The sequence below is a fragment of the Culex pipiens genome, chromosome 2 (assembly GCF_016801865.2).
Source record: "Culex pipiens pallens isolate TS chromosome 2, TS_CPP_V2, whole genome shotgun sequence".
Lineage (NCBI taxonomy): Eukaryota > Metazoa > Arthropoda > Insecta > Diptera > Culicidae > Culex > Culex pipiens.
In genome coordinates, this window is record NC_068938.1 from 120,849,611 (window position 1) to 120,865,915 (window position 16,305).

General features: G+C 45.6%; 4 protein-coding genes across 5 annotated transcripts; 3 read left to right on the forward strand and 1 right to left on the reverse strand.

Annotated features, from left to right (window-relative positions):
• Positions 1–450: 450 nt before the first annotated feature.
• LOC120421346 (spermidine synthase) lies at positions 451–2,002 on the forward strand. 2 transcript variants are annotated; one of them, XM_039584526.2, is made up of 3 exons: positions 451–602; positions 694–878; positions 1,087–2,002. In XM_039584526.2, exons 2-3 carry the CDS (start codon positions 751–753, stop codon positions 1,826–1,828), a joined length of 870 nt encoding a protein of 289 aa, XP_039440460.1. In that variant the 5' UTR covers positions 451–602; positions 694–750; the 3' UTR covers positions 1,829–2,002. The 2 variants fall into 2 exon arrangements, with proteins under 2 accessions (XP_039440460.1, XP_039440459.1); XM_039584525.1 differs by having other exon boundaries at positions 463–606.
• An 818-nt stretch (positions 2,003–2,820) lies between these two features.
• On the forward strand, positions 2,821–3,898 carry LOC120421347 (farnesol dehydrogenase-like). Its single transcript, XM_039584527.2, has 3 exons — positions 2,821–3,462; positions 3,542–3,676; positions 3,746–3,898. Exons 1-3 carry the CDS (start codon positions 2,887–2,889, stop codon positions 3,785–3,787), a joined length of 753 nt encoding a protein of 250 aa, XP_039440461.1. The 5' UTR covers positions 2,821–2,886; the 3' UTR covers positions 3,788–3,898.
• Positions 3,899–3,960: 62 nt separating this feature from the next.
• LOC120421345 (serine/threonine-protein kinase ATR-like) lies at positions 3,961–12,240 on the reverse strand. The gene is made up of 6 exons (XM_039584524.2): positions 11,861–12,240; positions 9,750–11,799; positions 9,309–9,698; positions 9,149–9,241; positions 5,174–9,094; positions 3,961–5,105 (listed from the first exon to the last, which is right to left on the reverse strand). Exons 1-6 carry the CDS (start codon positions 12,148–12,150, stop codon positions 4,086–4,088), a joined length of 7,764 nt encoding a protein of 2,587 aa, XP_039440458.1. The 5' UTR covers positions 12,151–12,240; the 3' UTR covers positions 3,961–4,085.
• Positions 12,241–12,389: 149 nt separating this feature from the next.
• Positions 12,390–14,687, forward strand: LOC120421375 (guanine nucleotide-binding protein subunit beta-5). The gene is made up of 5 exons (XM_039584568.2): positions 12,390–12,612; positions 12,999–13,254; positions 13,308–13,719; positions 13,775–14,038; positions 14,102–14,687. Exons 1-5 carry the CDS (start codon positions 12,498–12,500, stop codon positions 14,111–14,113), a joined length of 1,059 nt encoding a protein of 352 aa, XP_039440502.1. The 5' UTR covers positions 12,390–12,497; the 3' UTR covers positions 14,114–14,687.
• Positions 14,688–16,305: the final 1,618 nt, after the last annotated feature.

Sequence of the window (16,305 nt, forward strand, 5' to 3'; positions counted from 1 at the left end):
TCTGGAGCTAGCTTCTATGTTCGGGCGAGGCCAGACAAAGCCCAACGACTTCGTCAATGATGGTTCTGAAAAAATAATCACTATACATATCAGGAGTTTTTTGGTGTTTTTGAAACCGCCTTGCGTCAGGGGTATTTAAAAACACCCAAAAAGCAAAAACTGAGATTTGGTTTATTGGACCTTTTTTTAAAAAAACTCCAGATATGTAAAATGCTTCTACAAACAACACAAAGAATACAATTTTTTGATTGATACATTCTGAATCAAGATTTGAATGTTTTTTTTTTTTTTTTTTTTTTTTTTTTTAACAAACATGGCCGCCAAATGGTCGATTGGGAATGATTTCTTTCAGAGCATTATTTAATGGTATATTGATTAGCAAACTGAATGTTTCCGGTGTAATGTATTCGACGTTACGATTAACCTGGTGCCATTATTTTAATTTATAACCAAGTTTCTGGCATCTCTGCTGGAGCTTGAACTTATTCAGCTCAAGTGTGTAGATGTGTACTTTTTTGTAGCCAATCCATCTATCTATCGGCTTTCCCAAAACTGATTGTGAACAGTTCGGACAAGCCACGTTTAGCTGGAGAACTTAAGTAGTAAGTAGAGATTGTTTTATTACTTGTAACTACAATTAACAACACTGTATTAATACTGAGAAATACATTATTTGGGTTTGTACAATTACAGATATTCAACAAAGATCAAACAACGTAGTTCGTCAAAAACAGCTATCAACGCCGAGCAATGAATCCATCGGAGTGGTTCAGCGAGATCTCCGACGAGCTGTGGCCAGGCCAGTGCTTCTCGGTCAAGATCAAGAAGGTTCTCCACGAGGAACGGTCCAAGTTCCAGGATATCAAAGTGTTCGAATCGTAAGTCATAACTCGCATCAGTTACAAAACCCGAAGAACATAAGCTGTATGAGAGATGGCACGAGACACTGATAACGCAATTTGGCAGGGTCAACGAGTTGATTACAGAAGTTAGATCTACTTCTTCGCGTGTTCTCATTCTTATCTCTAACTAACTTGGCATAGTGATTGTTGTCCGATAATAAGAAGGGTTTTTTTTTTATTTTAGTGAATCTCATGGAACGGTTCTCGTGCTTGACGGCATCATCCAGTGTACGGAGCGGGATGAATTTGCGTACCAGGAGATGATCTCCTTTCTGCCACTGTGCTGCCATCCAAGCCCGAAAAAAGTCCTCATCGTGGGCGGTGGCGACGGTGGTGTGGCTCGCGAGGTGGTCAAGCATCCGCTGGTGGAAGAAGTCCATCAGGTTGAGATCGATGACCGGGTGGTCGAGCTGTCGAAAAAGTATCTCCCGTTTATGGCGTGCGGATTTGAATCTCCCAAGCTAAAGCTCACGATCGGCGATGGGTTCGAGTACATGAAGCAACGCGAGGGAGAGTTCGACGTGATCATCACGGACAGTAGCGATCCGATCGGACCGGCGGCGTCTCTCTTCCAGGAATCGTACTTTGGGCTGGCGAAAAGGGCCCTTAAGCCGAACGGAATCATTTGTTCACAGGGTGGTACCTTTTGGATCGACCAGAAACACGTGCGAGAAACGCTAGACCATTGCCGGAAGCACTTCCCCGTGGTCGGATACGGGGTGGCTAACGTTCCGTCGTATCCGTCGGGACAGATTGGATTCTTCATTGCCAGCACCAACGATCAAACAAAACTGAGCGAGCCAGCCACAACTTTCACCGATAAGGAAGTGGATGACATGAAGCTTCGATACTACACGACCGAGATCCACCGGACTGCATTTACGCTGCCGAGATATGCGGCCAAATATCTGTACGACGAAAAGTGAAGCTGCCTTTATCATTTGAAATGTAACACTTTTTTGGATGATGATTTTTTTTTTGGTTATTATTTACAAATTGTTAAAAGATTCGGTGTGTACAAAGTGCAAAAATGGGTACAAATCTTAAAACATTGCCTTAAATTTATCAAATCAATAAACGTTTGATATCTATTCGCTAAATTCATGTTTTCGATTTCTCGGATCTTTGCAATGAAATCTCCAAAAGGATGCACGTCTCCTGGTTGTCGATCTTCGCTATCTCAATACTGCATCATCCACCGACGATTTCTTGAGTCCTTCCAAGCTGCATAATTCGATGCTCTTTATTCCTGGACATTCTTTCTGACTCGATAAATCTCTTGAAATTCGTTTGTTCTTGTTTGCAGGATTGTCGAATTTTCAATTATGGAGTTCTGTGCGAGACGCGAAGACGCGTGTTTAGAGGGACTTGTGGTTTGGTTGAGCGTTTTAGCAGAATGCATTACTATGATAACAAAAAACGAGTTGTTCCTTTTGATTCCGCTATCAGACCTTCCTTCATTATGTAGATCGAAGGGCACGCCGCCGGTTGAGTTCATTGAAGTAATTGAGTTACAAAATAACATCAGACTAACATTCCTATCCACTTCCCCGTGATCTTATCACTGGTCGTGGCCGGCGCAGTGATTGATCAGCATGAAGTTGGTTCCTACTTATTATCTGTGTTCCATGGAGCAATTTTTGGAGGACCTGGTCAATAACGGAGTAGCAACTACGGGTAGACTAGACACCAATGCTATGCTATGCTAATTGTCGAATTTTCAATTATGGGCAGTGAGGTGGTCCAAAATGTGGAACATAAAATAAATATGCATTTGTGATGAGTGTATTAGTCTTAAAAAACGCATTTACTTATTTGTTCCAGCTCCCTCCCCATGGCCTAATGATCTTGATTATCATCATTTATTATAAACAACGCTGAGAAAATTCAAACGGAAATAAATGAGACTGCACATTTCGCTCCAATCATTAGTGCATCGTTAAACTTCCAAGTGATCATCTCGTTGGTCTCTCTAGCAAAAACCATGGACCGTTGGAAGAATCGCGTTGCAGTCGTCACGGGGGCAAGCGCAGGCATTGGATGGGCCATAGCACAAGCCCTCCTTAAATCGGGCATGATCGTGGTCGGACTGGCCCGACGCGTCGAGAAGATCGAACAGCAAAAGGCCACACTAGCGGCGAATCTGGCCTCGCGGTTGCACGCGTACAAATGTGACGTGAACGACGAACGGGACATTGTGACGGCCTTCAAATGGATCGATAGTGAGTTGAAGGGCGCAGATGTCCTCGTGAACAATGCTGGTGTATTGAAGGACACACTGCTGACCGCCCCGGGAAATACGGACAAGATCAAGGATGTTATCAACACTAACATTACGGGACTTATTCTGTGCGCACGAGAGGCTTATCAGTCGATGAAGAGACGGCAAGTGGACGGACACATCGTTAATATGAACAGCGTCGTGGGACATTCGGTTCCGATTGGGGTGGACACGCTGAGTACGTACAACGTTTATCCCGCAACGAAGTACGCTGTAACGGCGATCACGGAAACGCTACGTATTGAACTGTTGAACGACAACAGCAAGGTGAAGGTTACCGTAAGTACAATGAGTGTCATAGTATAGGTAAACAAAGCTTATGAATAACAAACTTTTTGGTTGGTTCAACTACTTCCAGAGCATCAGCCCCGGAGCGGTCCGTACGGAAATATTCAACGATCCGGACCTGATAGCCTCGAACATTCCGTTTCTGGTGCCGGAGGACATTGCAAACAGCGTCGTGCACGTGATTTCTACCCCGAAACATGTTGAGGTTGGCGCGATCACTGATACTGTGTTGTTTCGGATGATACAAACACTTTTGTTTTGCTTTTCATTGCAGATCAAGGAGCTTACAATCAAACCGCTCGGGGAGAGATTTTAGATAGATTTGCATGGTTTCTAGTGAGAAACGGAAAATAAAAACTAGTGAAATAAACTTTTTTTATGGTTTTAAATTACAGTTCATTTTTCAATTTAAATTTTCCTTTCTGTACAGTTATGTTTTGTTCTATTGATATATCGGAAAGTTTAATTTCGCAATAAATTCAGATAGATTAACTAACAATTCAAAACAGGAGAAACAACGGACAATTTCGGATCCAAATTAAGATTTTTAAAGATTTCTAACTTACTCGGTGTATTCGATTGAATTACGGAACAATTAAACAAGTGTTAAAAACTTACATATAGGCAGTCCAGCCGATGAACATTTGCGCCAGGTTGTCCTTGTTTGTAGCTTCGCTTATCAAGTGATTAACCTGGCCCTCGATCGAAATCGGCAAGTGACAAATCTTGCCGTGCGTCCTCACGTAACCCTTCAGCCGCTCCTCGATGTGCTTGACGTTGTTCATCGCTTGCGGATCGGTCCGCTCGGTCGTTCCGTCGTGTTTGGTGATCTTACTCCACGACACCAACGGATCGTACACGAACGGCTTCAGCACGGACATCAGCGTGGGCGTTTGGTTCTGCAGCACCCGCAGCGTAATTTCGCAACACTTGCGGAAAAGGCCTTCGGCACCGAGCGGCCCCATCGCTTTGACCATGTTGTGCGTGAGGCGGAATGGCACCATTTCTGGAATTTCAAACGTTTCGCCCTTGTTGAAGAGACAGTTAAAGTCCACGTGGACGGTGTCTCCGTTTGTGGCGTCCAGCATAATGTTTTCACCGTGACGATCACCAAGCCCCAGGATGTAGCCGACGATGGAGATCACAGCGGTAGTACGGATGTACGAGCTACGCGCTTGGAACCAGTTGTGCGGGTTTGAGAACCGATCGCGGAACCATTCGCCAAACACCGGCGGATGGCGAGCCAACAGGACGTTGTCAAACGCCTCCCTCTTTTTCTGTAGCGAATCTTGTCGCTTAAAGTTGTACTCGCGGAGTTCCCTTGCGTGCATTCCGACGCCACGTTGCTTGTAGTACGTATAGATGATACTGCGCAGCGTACTCACGTTCTCCACCCACTCGATAATGCCGCACTCTTCGTTCAGCGGAAGCACCGCGTAGGTACGAATTTTAAGCCGCCGATGCTTGGCTTCCGGATCTTGGTGCAGGTATTGTTTCACCACGGCGTTGAACTCCATCAGCCGAAAGTCCTTGCGCAGGTCGTCTTTGGGTTTCATCATCATCATGTAATCGCGACCGTCACTTCCAATCAGCGTGATTCTGCGCGGTTTTTGCAAAGATTGCATAACGGTGACCTGCGTGAGAAAAAATAAGATCTTACTTATAAAACCATCTTGAAAAGAAGACTTTTCCCAGTACTCACCTCTTCCCGTATCCCGTGGATGTACACCTCGTTCATCGGGTATGGAGCGAACGTCGCCGAGCTCTTGTCCAGCACCAGCTGCATACACTTTTGGATGGGCATCATGATCTTAGACAGCTTTTCATCGTTAAACAGCTTCGGCAGGGTCTTCACCAGCGACGAAACCGTCACCGCGACGTCCCGTGGCGTCTTGATGTCTTTGTTGGTAAGTTCGATGAATCGCTCCGCCAGCGCGTTGAAATCGCTGATCATCTTCTGGATGGAGGTCTTGGCGAGCTGTTTGTCGTTGAATATCTCGTGGCATCGCTTGACGCGATTTGCGTACGAACTTTTGTACACGCTCAGCAGCATCCAGAGCGATTGCTGGGGGTAGTTTAGGATGAGCTTGATGATGATGGACTTTAGGACGTGGTACACTTCAACGGACGGGTGAGCTACGCGGCTGATTAGTTGGGAGAAGGCGGTAAAGAAGAAGTACGGCGAAAGGTTTTCACTGAACCGGAGCGCCAGTTTGTTTATGTTGGTGGAATATTTCTTGAAGTTGTCGTTGTTGACGGTTTTGGATGAAAAATCGAACCAAACACTAAGCATTCGTGGCATCGATTGGTAGATGCAGGTCGATCCGTGCATCATCGACTTTCCGTAGTAGGTCAACACGTCCTGCAGCAGTTCCCAACCTTTCGGCGAGTCCTGGTCATCGCTGCTAAAGTTAGCGTACAGCTTGTCCAGATACTGCGCCATGTGAACCAAGCTGACCTCGCATTCTTGATGGGCTTGGACCGCATCCTTGAAGCATCGCGTGTTGACACTGGCCGAGACGTTCGACGCGTCGGCGTTGTAGATGGCGATCAAGAGTTTGCCTTCGGCGTAGATCAGGCGATCTTCCTTCGGCAGCAGCTTCGGGTCGGTTAGGTTCGACTTTTCCAGAATCTCCGCCAGGCCACGATGCAAAATGTTGAACACGTTCGCGGTGTCGCGTTTCTCCCACAGAAGTTTTGCCTTTTTGATAAACAGTCCTTTGGGTTTGTAACTTTCCGCGTGCAGAATGTACAAGTGGGCCTGTTCGTACAGTTTTGCTCTCGAGGCCAACTCCGTACTCTTCATCCACAGTTCGCCGATGTGATTGTCGATCGTTTCGTTGATTTCCTTCTTGCTGATATCCGGTGCGAAACCGTTGAGCAGTGATTTGGTTTCGTTGAGTAAAATCCGACGAAGACTGATGATCGGTTCAACGGTCGCGGCGTTCGGTTGTAGCAACTGTAGCCGCGCTTCAAAGTTCTCGATCAGCTGCTTGATCTCGGTTACGCAGCGGGTTAGCCCATTCGATCGCATGTTGTCCACCAGTTGTTCGCACTTTTCAAATTCCGCGATCATGTGCAGCTTCAAGACCTGTTCGTAACCCTTTTCGTACGCACTGATCGAAAGGTCGGAGCTATGCAAGATCCGTAGCACGGCAAGCCTAGCTTGCTCGAGTTTCTCCACGAAAAGAGCATGATCGTTCTTCCTATAGCTGACCAGCATCGAACCACAAATTACACCCCAACTGTCGCTTTGCTGAATCTGAGGCGACTCGAGCAGCTCTTCCAACTCTTCAAATCTCCCCAGCTTGTACAGCGGCTCTGCCTTGATCTCCTGCAACATGGCGTCCACATTGCTCTCGCTAAACTGATTCAGCAAACTCTCCGAAAGAAGCAACGCCGTTTTCGGTTGATCCAACCTCAGATAAACCTCGACAATGTTGTGAATGTCAGTCGGCTTCACTTCGCCAACCTGAAGCATCCGCTCGTAACATGCCGCCGTTTGATGTAACCTTCCGGTGGCGTTGTGCAGCAGGATCTGCTCCGGTAGCGTCGGTTCCGCTGTCTTCAGGCACATGACACCTTCGACGGAGTCGGGATCGTTGAGATGGGTAAAAATGTGAGCGAGCATTGACAGGTGATTTTGCAGCTGCGACGGGTTCTCTTCGATGAACGTCTCCAAATACATCAACGATCGCGCGTACTCCTTGCACGTGTAGTTGATGTTGGCCATCAGCTCGTGGTTGAACTGCTTGAGGAAGTTATCCACGTTGATGTAATCCGACTTGGAAGCATCGTTCAACGTGTGGACCTTCCGCCACTGGCGTTTCCACTTCTCCAGGAAGTCCAACAGTCGGAATGCCAGCTTGGCGCACTCAAACGACATGTCGGACGCGACGTCTTCTTCCTGCGCCTTCCGTTCCTTCGCCACAAACTGCATCGTTCGAACGGATCGCACGTAGTAATCTTGTTGTTCCGGATTGTCCGACTGCGCTTCCGGGTTGTTGTTGTTCATGACCGCATCGAACACGTACTGCAACTCTTCGGTGATCTTTTTCCGCTTGTCCTCGGAACTGCCCTGCAGCGCGTGCAGCAGAATGTACGGCAGGAACATGGTCATCGTGCTGAAGTCGCAGCGTATGCTCGGTCGGAACGACCCCAGCAGATTCTGCGAGTCTTTCTTATCCAATTTCTCGATCAGCTGCGATGCCCACAGGTAAGACCACTCGTGGCAGGTTTGTCCTTTGACGCTGCCGAAAATCGGATGGCACTCAACCGCGGCCGTCCGGATCAATCCGGTGTAGGAGGAGGTGAGCAGAGGTTCCATGATCGGTCGCAGCCTTTCCGGGATCGCCTCCCAAACCTCGATCTTTTTGCCGGTCTTTGGCGAGACGCCTTGATCGTTCAGGATCTCCTGAATGGCGAGCGAAAAGTTGTCCACAAACTTGGTTTCCTTCTTGAACTGATACGCCCGGCAAAGCTCGGCCAACGCCATGATCGCGAACGAGTCCGAGTGAATGTTGAGCGCGAAACGTTCCTGCGGGGCGTACTTGGGTGGAAGGTAGCTCGGAGCAAGGGCACCCAACTCTCCGATGCACTCGGCCGACTTTAGGCGGTAGTTTGTGTCAATGTCGCTGCAGCTCTTCATGAGATTGTTCAGCAGGTTCGGAACTTCCGGTAGGATCGAGTGACCTATGAGGGCTTCGTTCAGCTGTTCGCGATGGTAGGAAAACAACTCTTTCAGATACTTTAGACCGTACACACGAACCGACAGATTTTCGTGATTGATGTGCGTGATCAGAGCGTTGAACCTTTCCAAGAACTGTTCCCGGCTGCGAACGCTCTTGGTTTGAGCGGATACGATCTTCTTGATCTGTCGATCGACCTTGGTCTCCTCCAGGAAGAATAAGTCCTTTATGTACTGACTTAGCAGCGCGTTGTTCTGCACGACCAGGTATTCAAAAATAAAGTTGATGTCCTCCGGATACTGGTCGATGAACTGTTCCAGCGAAACGAAGATCGTTCCGAGCAGAGGACCCAGCTGCTGCACGTCAACCGTACAGATGAAAATGCGCCAAACCTTGATACAAGCGTCCTTCAGGTTCAGCTCCTCGATCGCCAGCGTGGTCTTCAACAACGCGATGATCTTGAACCGAAATGGGGCGATCAGATGACCACCGAGCAATCGGATGATCTCACCCAGGCTGAGGATCGTCTCGCGTTTAAGTGTCTTTTCCGTTTCCGGGTTGATAAGTAGCGCTTCGAACGAAGTCAGAACTCCCAGGAACCGGTTCGAGATGTACTCGGCCATCTGTGTTGTGGTGATTTCCTGCGAGTCATCTTTAGTCAGCAAGCTGCGGAACGCGTGCAGAACACACTCCGGGTTAACGTGGTAGAAGATCAGGATTTCCGAAACGGTTTTCTTGATATCGGAATGCAGCAGGTGGACCAGCGTATTGCCCGTGTGTGTCATAATGTAATCGATGCACTGGTTGGTGATCGCGGTAGACTCATTCATAAACAGGTACGGATAAATAGTGAGGAATGAAGCGGACAGGACGACGATCTTGTCCTTGCGGATCATGTTGGCGATCTCCTGAAGAAGATTCTCGCAGGCCGGTCGCTGAAAAGTACTAGGTTATGAGAAAACTCTTGAAATACCTTGAGCTATGCGAACCTTAACACACCAAGGAAGCAACATGGCAAGAACGATCTTGTAATGCTTGCTGACGAACTCGACCGAGCCTCCAAACTGGAATGTTTTGCTGACCTGTAATTGAACGATTCTTTCAAATTGAGTGATAACTGGTGTCGAAGACAGATAATGTTCAACTCACGTGAAATAGCGACTTGTGCAGCGGAAGCTCGTGCAGGATGTAGTTCACGGCACCAATCGCAACCATCAGCTTCACGATGTCGTGTCTGTACCAGTTGAGCATGTCCCGCGGCGAGACTCCGTGCTGGCCACACATGTCCCCGACAGCGAGTGCTGCCTCCCGGGTGAGTTCGGACTCGCGAGACATTAGGAAGAAGAGCATCATCCGGATGCAGACTAGAAGGCGTTCCTCGGTCATTCCCTGGCCGGTGGCGAAACTGACGACCATTTGCAGGACGGCGGATTGATAGCTGTAGTCGGACTTTTGAAGACATTGTTGGACGGCTTTGAGTAGCTTTTCCAAGCAGGTTTGGATGATTTTCTCCTTTTGCTTTGTGGCCAATGGAGATTCCTGGGAAAGATATGATTAATGTAAAGTTTATCGCTGCTTTCAAGAACATACCTTCAACGATTCCATGATCACTTGCAGCGTCTTTGTGAAGGACATGCTAACCTCAATGGTCGGACACATGATCAGATCGCTCCAGGCTTGGACCAGATCTTCGTTCTCGCACAACACTCCGCCCTTGTGCTTGAACAACACCGGCAGCAAACTTGCGATCATCCGTTGGCTTTCGGGATCTTTCGACGCGAAGAGTCGGGCAATATCCGCCTCCGGCAGGCTGAACTCCGTGGTCACTGAGTACCGTGCAGCGAGGCCGTCATTTTGCGCAAACAGTTCGCAACGTCCTGAGACGGTGGTCGACTGGGTGCTGACGATCTCGCAGCCGCGATCGGTAGCTGCGGGTTTGCAGATGAAACAGCGGATCTTTCGCTTGATCGGAGTGATGTTGTCTTTTACCTGGTTTAGCTGGTAGTTGCCGTCGTTCAGGCAGAAGTGAACGCCAAGGTTGCACGCTGCGTAGACGGAAAGATCGGGGCAGTAGAGAGCGGGAAGAAGGATCTGTTGGGCGAGTTGGTTTGCTGGGTATTTGGAAGAGAGTAGGAGATTCCGGTAGGATGAGTGCAGCACCCGTTTGAGATCGCCGTCTTCTGATGAGACAATCCCGGCTATGATATTCCACAGTGCGTTCTTGAAGTTGGAAGCTATTGCTTCTGGAATGCTTTCGCAGCTCAAAGTGCACATTTGAGTCAGCGATTGGGTCTTCAAAATGGCAATGTTTTGATCTGACTTCGAGATCTCATCGAATACCTTGCTCAATTCCTCACTCAAGGTGAACTCCGACGAGGACAGGTCATTTTTGAATGGAACCAGAAACCACTCGCAAATGCGCTTCTGCAGGTTGCCTTCAAACGCAGAAAAATCGTTCAAATACGCCACATCGAAGCAAATGTCGAGCACGGCTAGAACGGCTTCAATTGACAACGGAGACTTTTGGACGTCCTCAAACAGCTGCTGCAGAAGGTCGGCCAAACATCCGCCGAAAAAAGACAGCTTGTTAGCCGACGCCGGAATCTGCTTCTGCATCCAGAGCGATATGTTGTGATTCACGTTGAAGGCGATCCGAATCGTTTTCTGTTTGATGACAACCTTCTGGGAATTGCTCAACTTTTGGTCCTCCGAAATCTCGTACACATTCTTCCAGATGTGACTCAGCTGGCGAACGTCAGTTTCGTTGCTATCGCCGGAAGCGATCAGCTCGTTGGTGATCGGAACTTCCAGAATGTGTAAAAGTTCAGGAAACTTGCGCGCAATCTGCAGAACATCGCTGAGTTCATCTTCAACCGCGAGTGATTCGTCCTGGTTCAAAAGTATTCGGAGAAATCGTTTGATCTGCTCAAGCAGATCCAGCATCGATCCCCCGGTGTCCTTCTTCGTCGTGAGCAGCGTTTTGACAATCCGAATCGAGCAGGAAACCATCTTTTTACGATTCTCGGTGCAGGAATTGTTGAACGAGATTCCGTTGACTCGAGCGTAGAAGCTCATCAGTGTAGATTTGAATTTCTCCAGCGCTTTGGGTTTGATTATTTCGCTACGAAGCCATCGGTCCGAACGTTCGAGGGTGACATCGACGACAATTAGGACTTCTAGAACCAACCGTTCGAGATCTGGAGTAAATTCAGCTACTTTTTTGAAATACTTTACAAAGAACAGTAAACAGAGAGACTTTTCGTTCAGTGATCCATGGGTGAGCGTGTTCAAAACAGAGCTCGCGCATCGCTCCCGAAACGGTCGATTCGCCTGCTCGTCCTCCAGACTGACCAACTGGCTTAGGATGTGCAGACTGTTCTCAATCAGCTTTATCTTCGTAGGCACGTCCGGTACGACAATCGGTTCGATCACGCAGGAACACTCAATCCTGCGGAAGACACTGTCTGGCATGTGGAATGTTTTAAGCTGGACGTTCACTTCCGAATCCGCCGGACCGATCTGGTTGAGCTGCTCGAGCATCTCCAGATACTTGCTGCCGGCTTCGTAGAAGAACCACAGCTGTTTCAGGTAGCTGGCAGCGAGGATCGTCTGCTGCAGATCGGTGTTACTTTTCTTAATGCTGAAACAAAATTTGATAATCAATTACCATCAAGAACCATAAAAAAAAACAAGCCCTTTACTTGAAATAATCCGGCATCGCAGAAATCTGAATCAGCTGATTGAGCAGCCAAAAGTTGTGCGCCTTGACCTGTTCCCGCTCGTCGTCCTGGTGGATCAAGTAGGACGGAAACAGCCCCGGATCGTCGTACGTTAGGTTGTCCTTGATCATGCACAAAATCTGCTCCAGGTGCGAACTTCTGTTGCGGACATTTTCCGCGAAGGTCGTCGTAAGTGTTTCCCACATTTGGTCCGACTTGTTTTTCTGCTCTTTGGGTGAAAGACCACCCGTCGCCACATCATCCACTTCCATGGCACTTACGCGTGACGAATTTTTCAGTCCCGGAACGAGAACACGGAGATCCCAAATCACAAAACAAAAATCACGACCTGCGAATCTCAAAACAGATCGAGCAAAACAAAAACAAATCAAATTTGCGCGCCAACTTAACGCGTGCAGATATTTTAGGTCGTTACAGACTTTTTCATCCGCTGCAAACATTTGTAAAATATGATGCAGATTTCTGCTCGAACACATCTGACGTTTCCTCGCAAGTGTCAAAAGTGCAAAAATAACATCAGATTTGCAGTCGATTTTTAACTTTTCGCTTGAAAATTCGATAAAGCTACACAAATTATTCGTATTTCTGAAAATAAAACATGACGGAAGTGCTCAGCAACAACACCACCGATAAGGTGGGATCGCTCGTGAAGGAAGCGGAAGCGCTCAAGGCCAAACTCGAGGAAGAACGCCAGAAGCTGAACGATGTCACCTGTAAGATTATGGGTTTTCCTAATTTTCTGGATGCTGTGTTTTCTCAACACTTGAAATAGTTTTGGGAGAATTTGAGGGATTATTCGTATTCTTTCCGACATATTTGGGACACGCAAGTTCGACACTGTAGCGCTGCAAAAAGATCAGAATCAGTAGGGTGTTGGCTAATCAACGACAGAATGTGCAGGTTGAGAATAAAGGGTCGATTCTTCAATAAATTCAGTCCTCTGGGAATCAGAGGTCATACCGATGAAATCTTGAACGGCAAGTGCATGAGGCAAGACCGTCGTGCAGTGCATGCTAGCCAGATTTCCAGAATAACAAACGTGGATTTGAAAAAAAAAAAAAAGCAATCAGCAATTTATCTGACTCATTTTTGTTTCCAGTATCGTCCGTTGCCGAGCGCTTGGAAATGATCACATATCTTAACATTAAGCCACGTCGCGTTCTTAAAGGCCACCAGGCTAAGGTTCTGTGCTCCGACTGGTCGCCGGACAAAAGACACATTGTGTCCTCGTCGCAGGATGGCAAGCTCATCATTTGGGACGCGTTCACCAACTATAAGGAACACGCGGTCACGATGCCGACCACCTGGGTTATGGGTTGTTCGTACGCTCCGTCGGGTAATCTGGTTGCCTGCGGGTAGGTGAATCTGTTAGATACGGTTAGGACATTTACTTACACTAGATTTTTAGGGGCCTCGATAACAAGGTAACCGTTTATCCCATCACGATGGAAGAGGACATTTCGTCGCGCAAGAAAACCGTTGGCACCCATACTTCGTACATGTCTTGTTGCATTTTCCCTAATTCCGATCAGCAAATTCTGACCGGAAGCGGTGATTCTACTTGTGCTCTGTGGGACGTTGAGTCGGGACAGCTGCTGCAGAGCTTCCACGGACATACCGGCGATGTGATGTCTATCGATTTGGCACCGAACGAAACAGGAAATACCTTCGTGTCCGGGAGTTGTGATAAGATGGCTTTTATCTGGGATATGAGGTCCGGGCACGTAGTACAATCGTTTGAAGGTCATCTTTCGGATGTAAATTCGGTAAAATTCCACCCCAGTGGTGATGCTATTTCGACTGGTTCAGACGATAGCACCGTGAGTAGATTGATAGAAATCTGTTATTTCAGAAATAATAACTGCCTTTTTCTAGTGCCGTTTGTTCGATATGCGCGCCGACAAGGAAGTTGCCGTTTTCAGCAAGGATAGCATCATATTTGGCGTCAACTCGGTTGATTTCTCCGTTAGCGGAAGACTCCTGTTTGCTGGTTACAACGATTACACCGTAAATGTCTGGGATACGCTTAAGGCTCAACGAGTTTGCCTGCTGTACGGACACGAGAACAAAGTTTCTTGTCTGCAGGTGTCTCCGGACGGAACAGCTCTCTCCACTGGAAGCTGGGACTTTACACTTAGAGTATGCCAACAGAGTGATCTGCTTAAGAATATTGTGTTAATCATATTTGTTTCCTTTTTTTAGATCTGGGCTTAAGCACTCAAATCAATGGCCAGCACATAAAACGTTGCATTTAAATGTCGTAGTGAAAGCACAAATATGAATATTCACAACAAGATGTACCCAAAACTAGTCGGAAATCCCAAAGTAATCTCAACTTACAACCAAATCAAGCCAACAAATTTTATTCGTAAAATGTCTCAACATAATCTCTAAATGCTTTTACTAAAACTTAGAAAATAGTCGTGACATAAAAGTTATCCACCGATTGACAAGAGCGTTGTTGTCGTAGTTCAAATGTTTATCGTATGTTTTAGAAAGCGTTGCCTCTAGAAGGACTCTCTGTATTTGTGTACTGAACAAAAAGTATTAACGTAAATGCCTCCTCAAGAGTTGGCTAATTGAGTTTTATTTTGGTCTCTGTGAAAAGGAGTTCCCTATTTAATTAAACGTAACAATTTTAGTTAATAAAGTATCTGCCATGTATTGTGTTGGATAACCAAACATTATTTAGCCAAATTATTTTTCAAAGTATTCGTTATTTTATTCCGTTTAGAACTTTAATGTTAAAGATCACAAAATTATAGCAAAAATAAACTCGTAAAACAAACCATTCTTTTGTATTGAAAGAACGTGCCGTATTTTAAAATCCCTTTTGAAAAAAATCTCAGCATTTCTGACATCTTCGAATCGAAAATAAATCAATGTTTGACTACGCAATCAATAAGTCACTTTGGTTTTCAACTTTCAATGATTTATGTATTTTTATCATCATCATTTTAAAATGAGCTTTTTGTTGCAATTTCTATCTATTAAAGTATTCTAACATTGATCAAAATATGAGATTGTCCCGACCTCTACAGCCAGAGCTATTCAACTGTCCCATTGTAGACGCAGGAAATCACGTTTTAGACCAGTTTTGAGCACGCTGTATCTTTTGACAGAAGCAAGATAGCACAATACTTTCTCCGGGAAAGTTTTAGAGAATTTTATCAATTTTAACGCTATTGTATTGGTTTGAAAACTTCAGCGGAAAATAAAAATGTTAAAAATCAAAATGTAAAAAAGAGGGTTTTCACATACTAATTCCCATACAAAATTGAAATGCAATGCGCAAAGTGTGGACGCAATTAATCGCTCCCAAATTTCGGGGAGTTGTTTAGGGGCCTTTAGCAACCGAAAAAAACATGTTTTGAAAAATCGACCATCTCGATCCATCCTAGTGTCCATAATCAAATCCACTTTAATAAAAAGGGGTATCCAGTAGACACAACTTTCTTCCAAATACGAGCCTGATTGGACAAAACTAATGGTCAAATTTAACATTTCTGAAAATCTCCAATCAAAATCTGGGTTTCGTGCTAGCTATTTTTTGACAGTTGGAAAACCCGCCTTCCTTTTTATAATCTGCATATTTTGTAACGGCAAGATTCTCTACTGATGAATTTCATCATAAGGAAATTCAGAAAATTTAGGATGCATAAATTTTAGCTGAATCATACAATAGCCGTCATATACTTTGAACGTATATTTGTTATTTTTTTGTTTCAATATTAAATTTAAATCATCAGAAAATTTCACAGCAATTAATAAATTTCTCGTTATTAAATTAAAGCAAGATTGCACTAATTCAGGGTGGCCACCTCGGGAAAAAACCGGGAAAACCGGGAAAAACTCGGGAAATTATTCCATCGGGAGAAAACCGGGAAAAACTCGGGAATTCGACTGACAAACCGGGAAAATATTTTAAGTTTAGTTAAAATTCGACAAATTCCTCTTAAATGACTTCAACGTATACTTTTCTCTATTAGAATATTATTCTAGTTATTCTAAATGAAGAATTCGGGAAAATAATGTTTGAATTTGTGTAATAGACTCAAGCTACTAGGCTTTGGTTGTTTTTTTTTCTGTTGAATATTTCATGATACATATTTTTCTTAGGCGAGGGGTGAGAAGCAACTACGCAACAACTACCCGGTTTAAAAAACGAATATTTGATAAGCTGCAATTTTTCCGATCAAGTTCGCGGTTCAATAGAAAATTTACTCAGCGCTATGATTTTAGAAGTCTTATTTCAATAAGTATTGAATTTCATAAGCACAATAAACAATTTATTTTTATTTTATTATGTATTTCAATATCTCCGAAATTACCGAATTGCCGAATTATGTATTTCAATATCAACTTGAGGGTGCACAGCAGCCAAAGAAGTTGTTGTCTTTTTATTC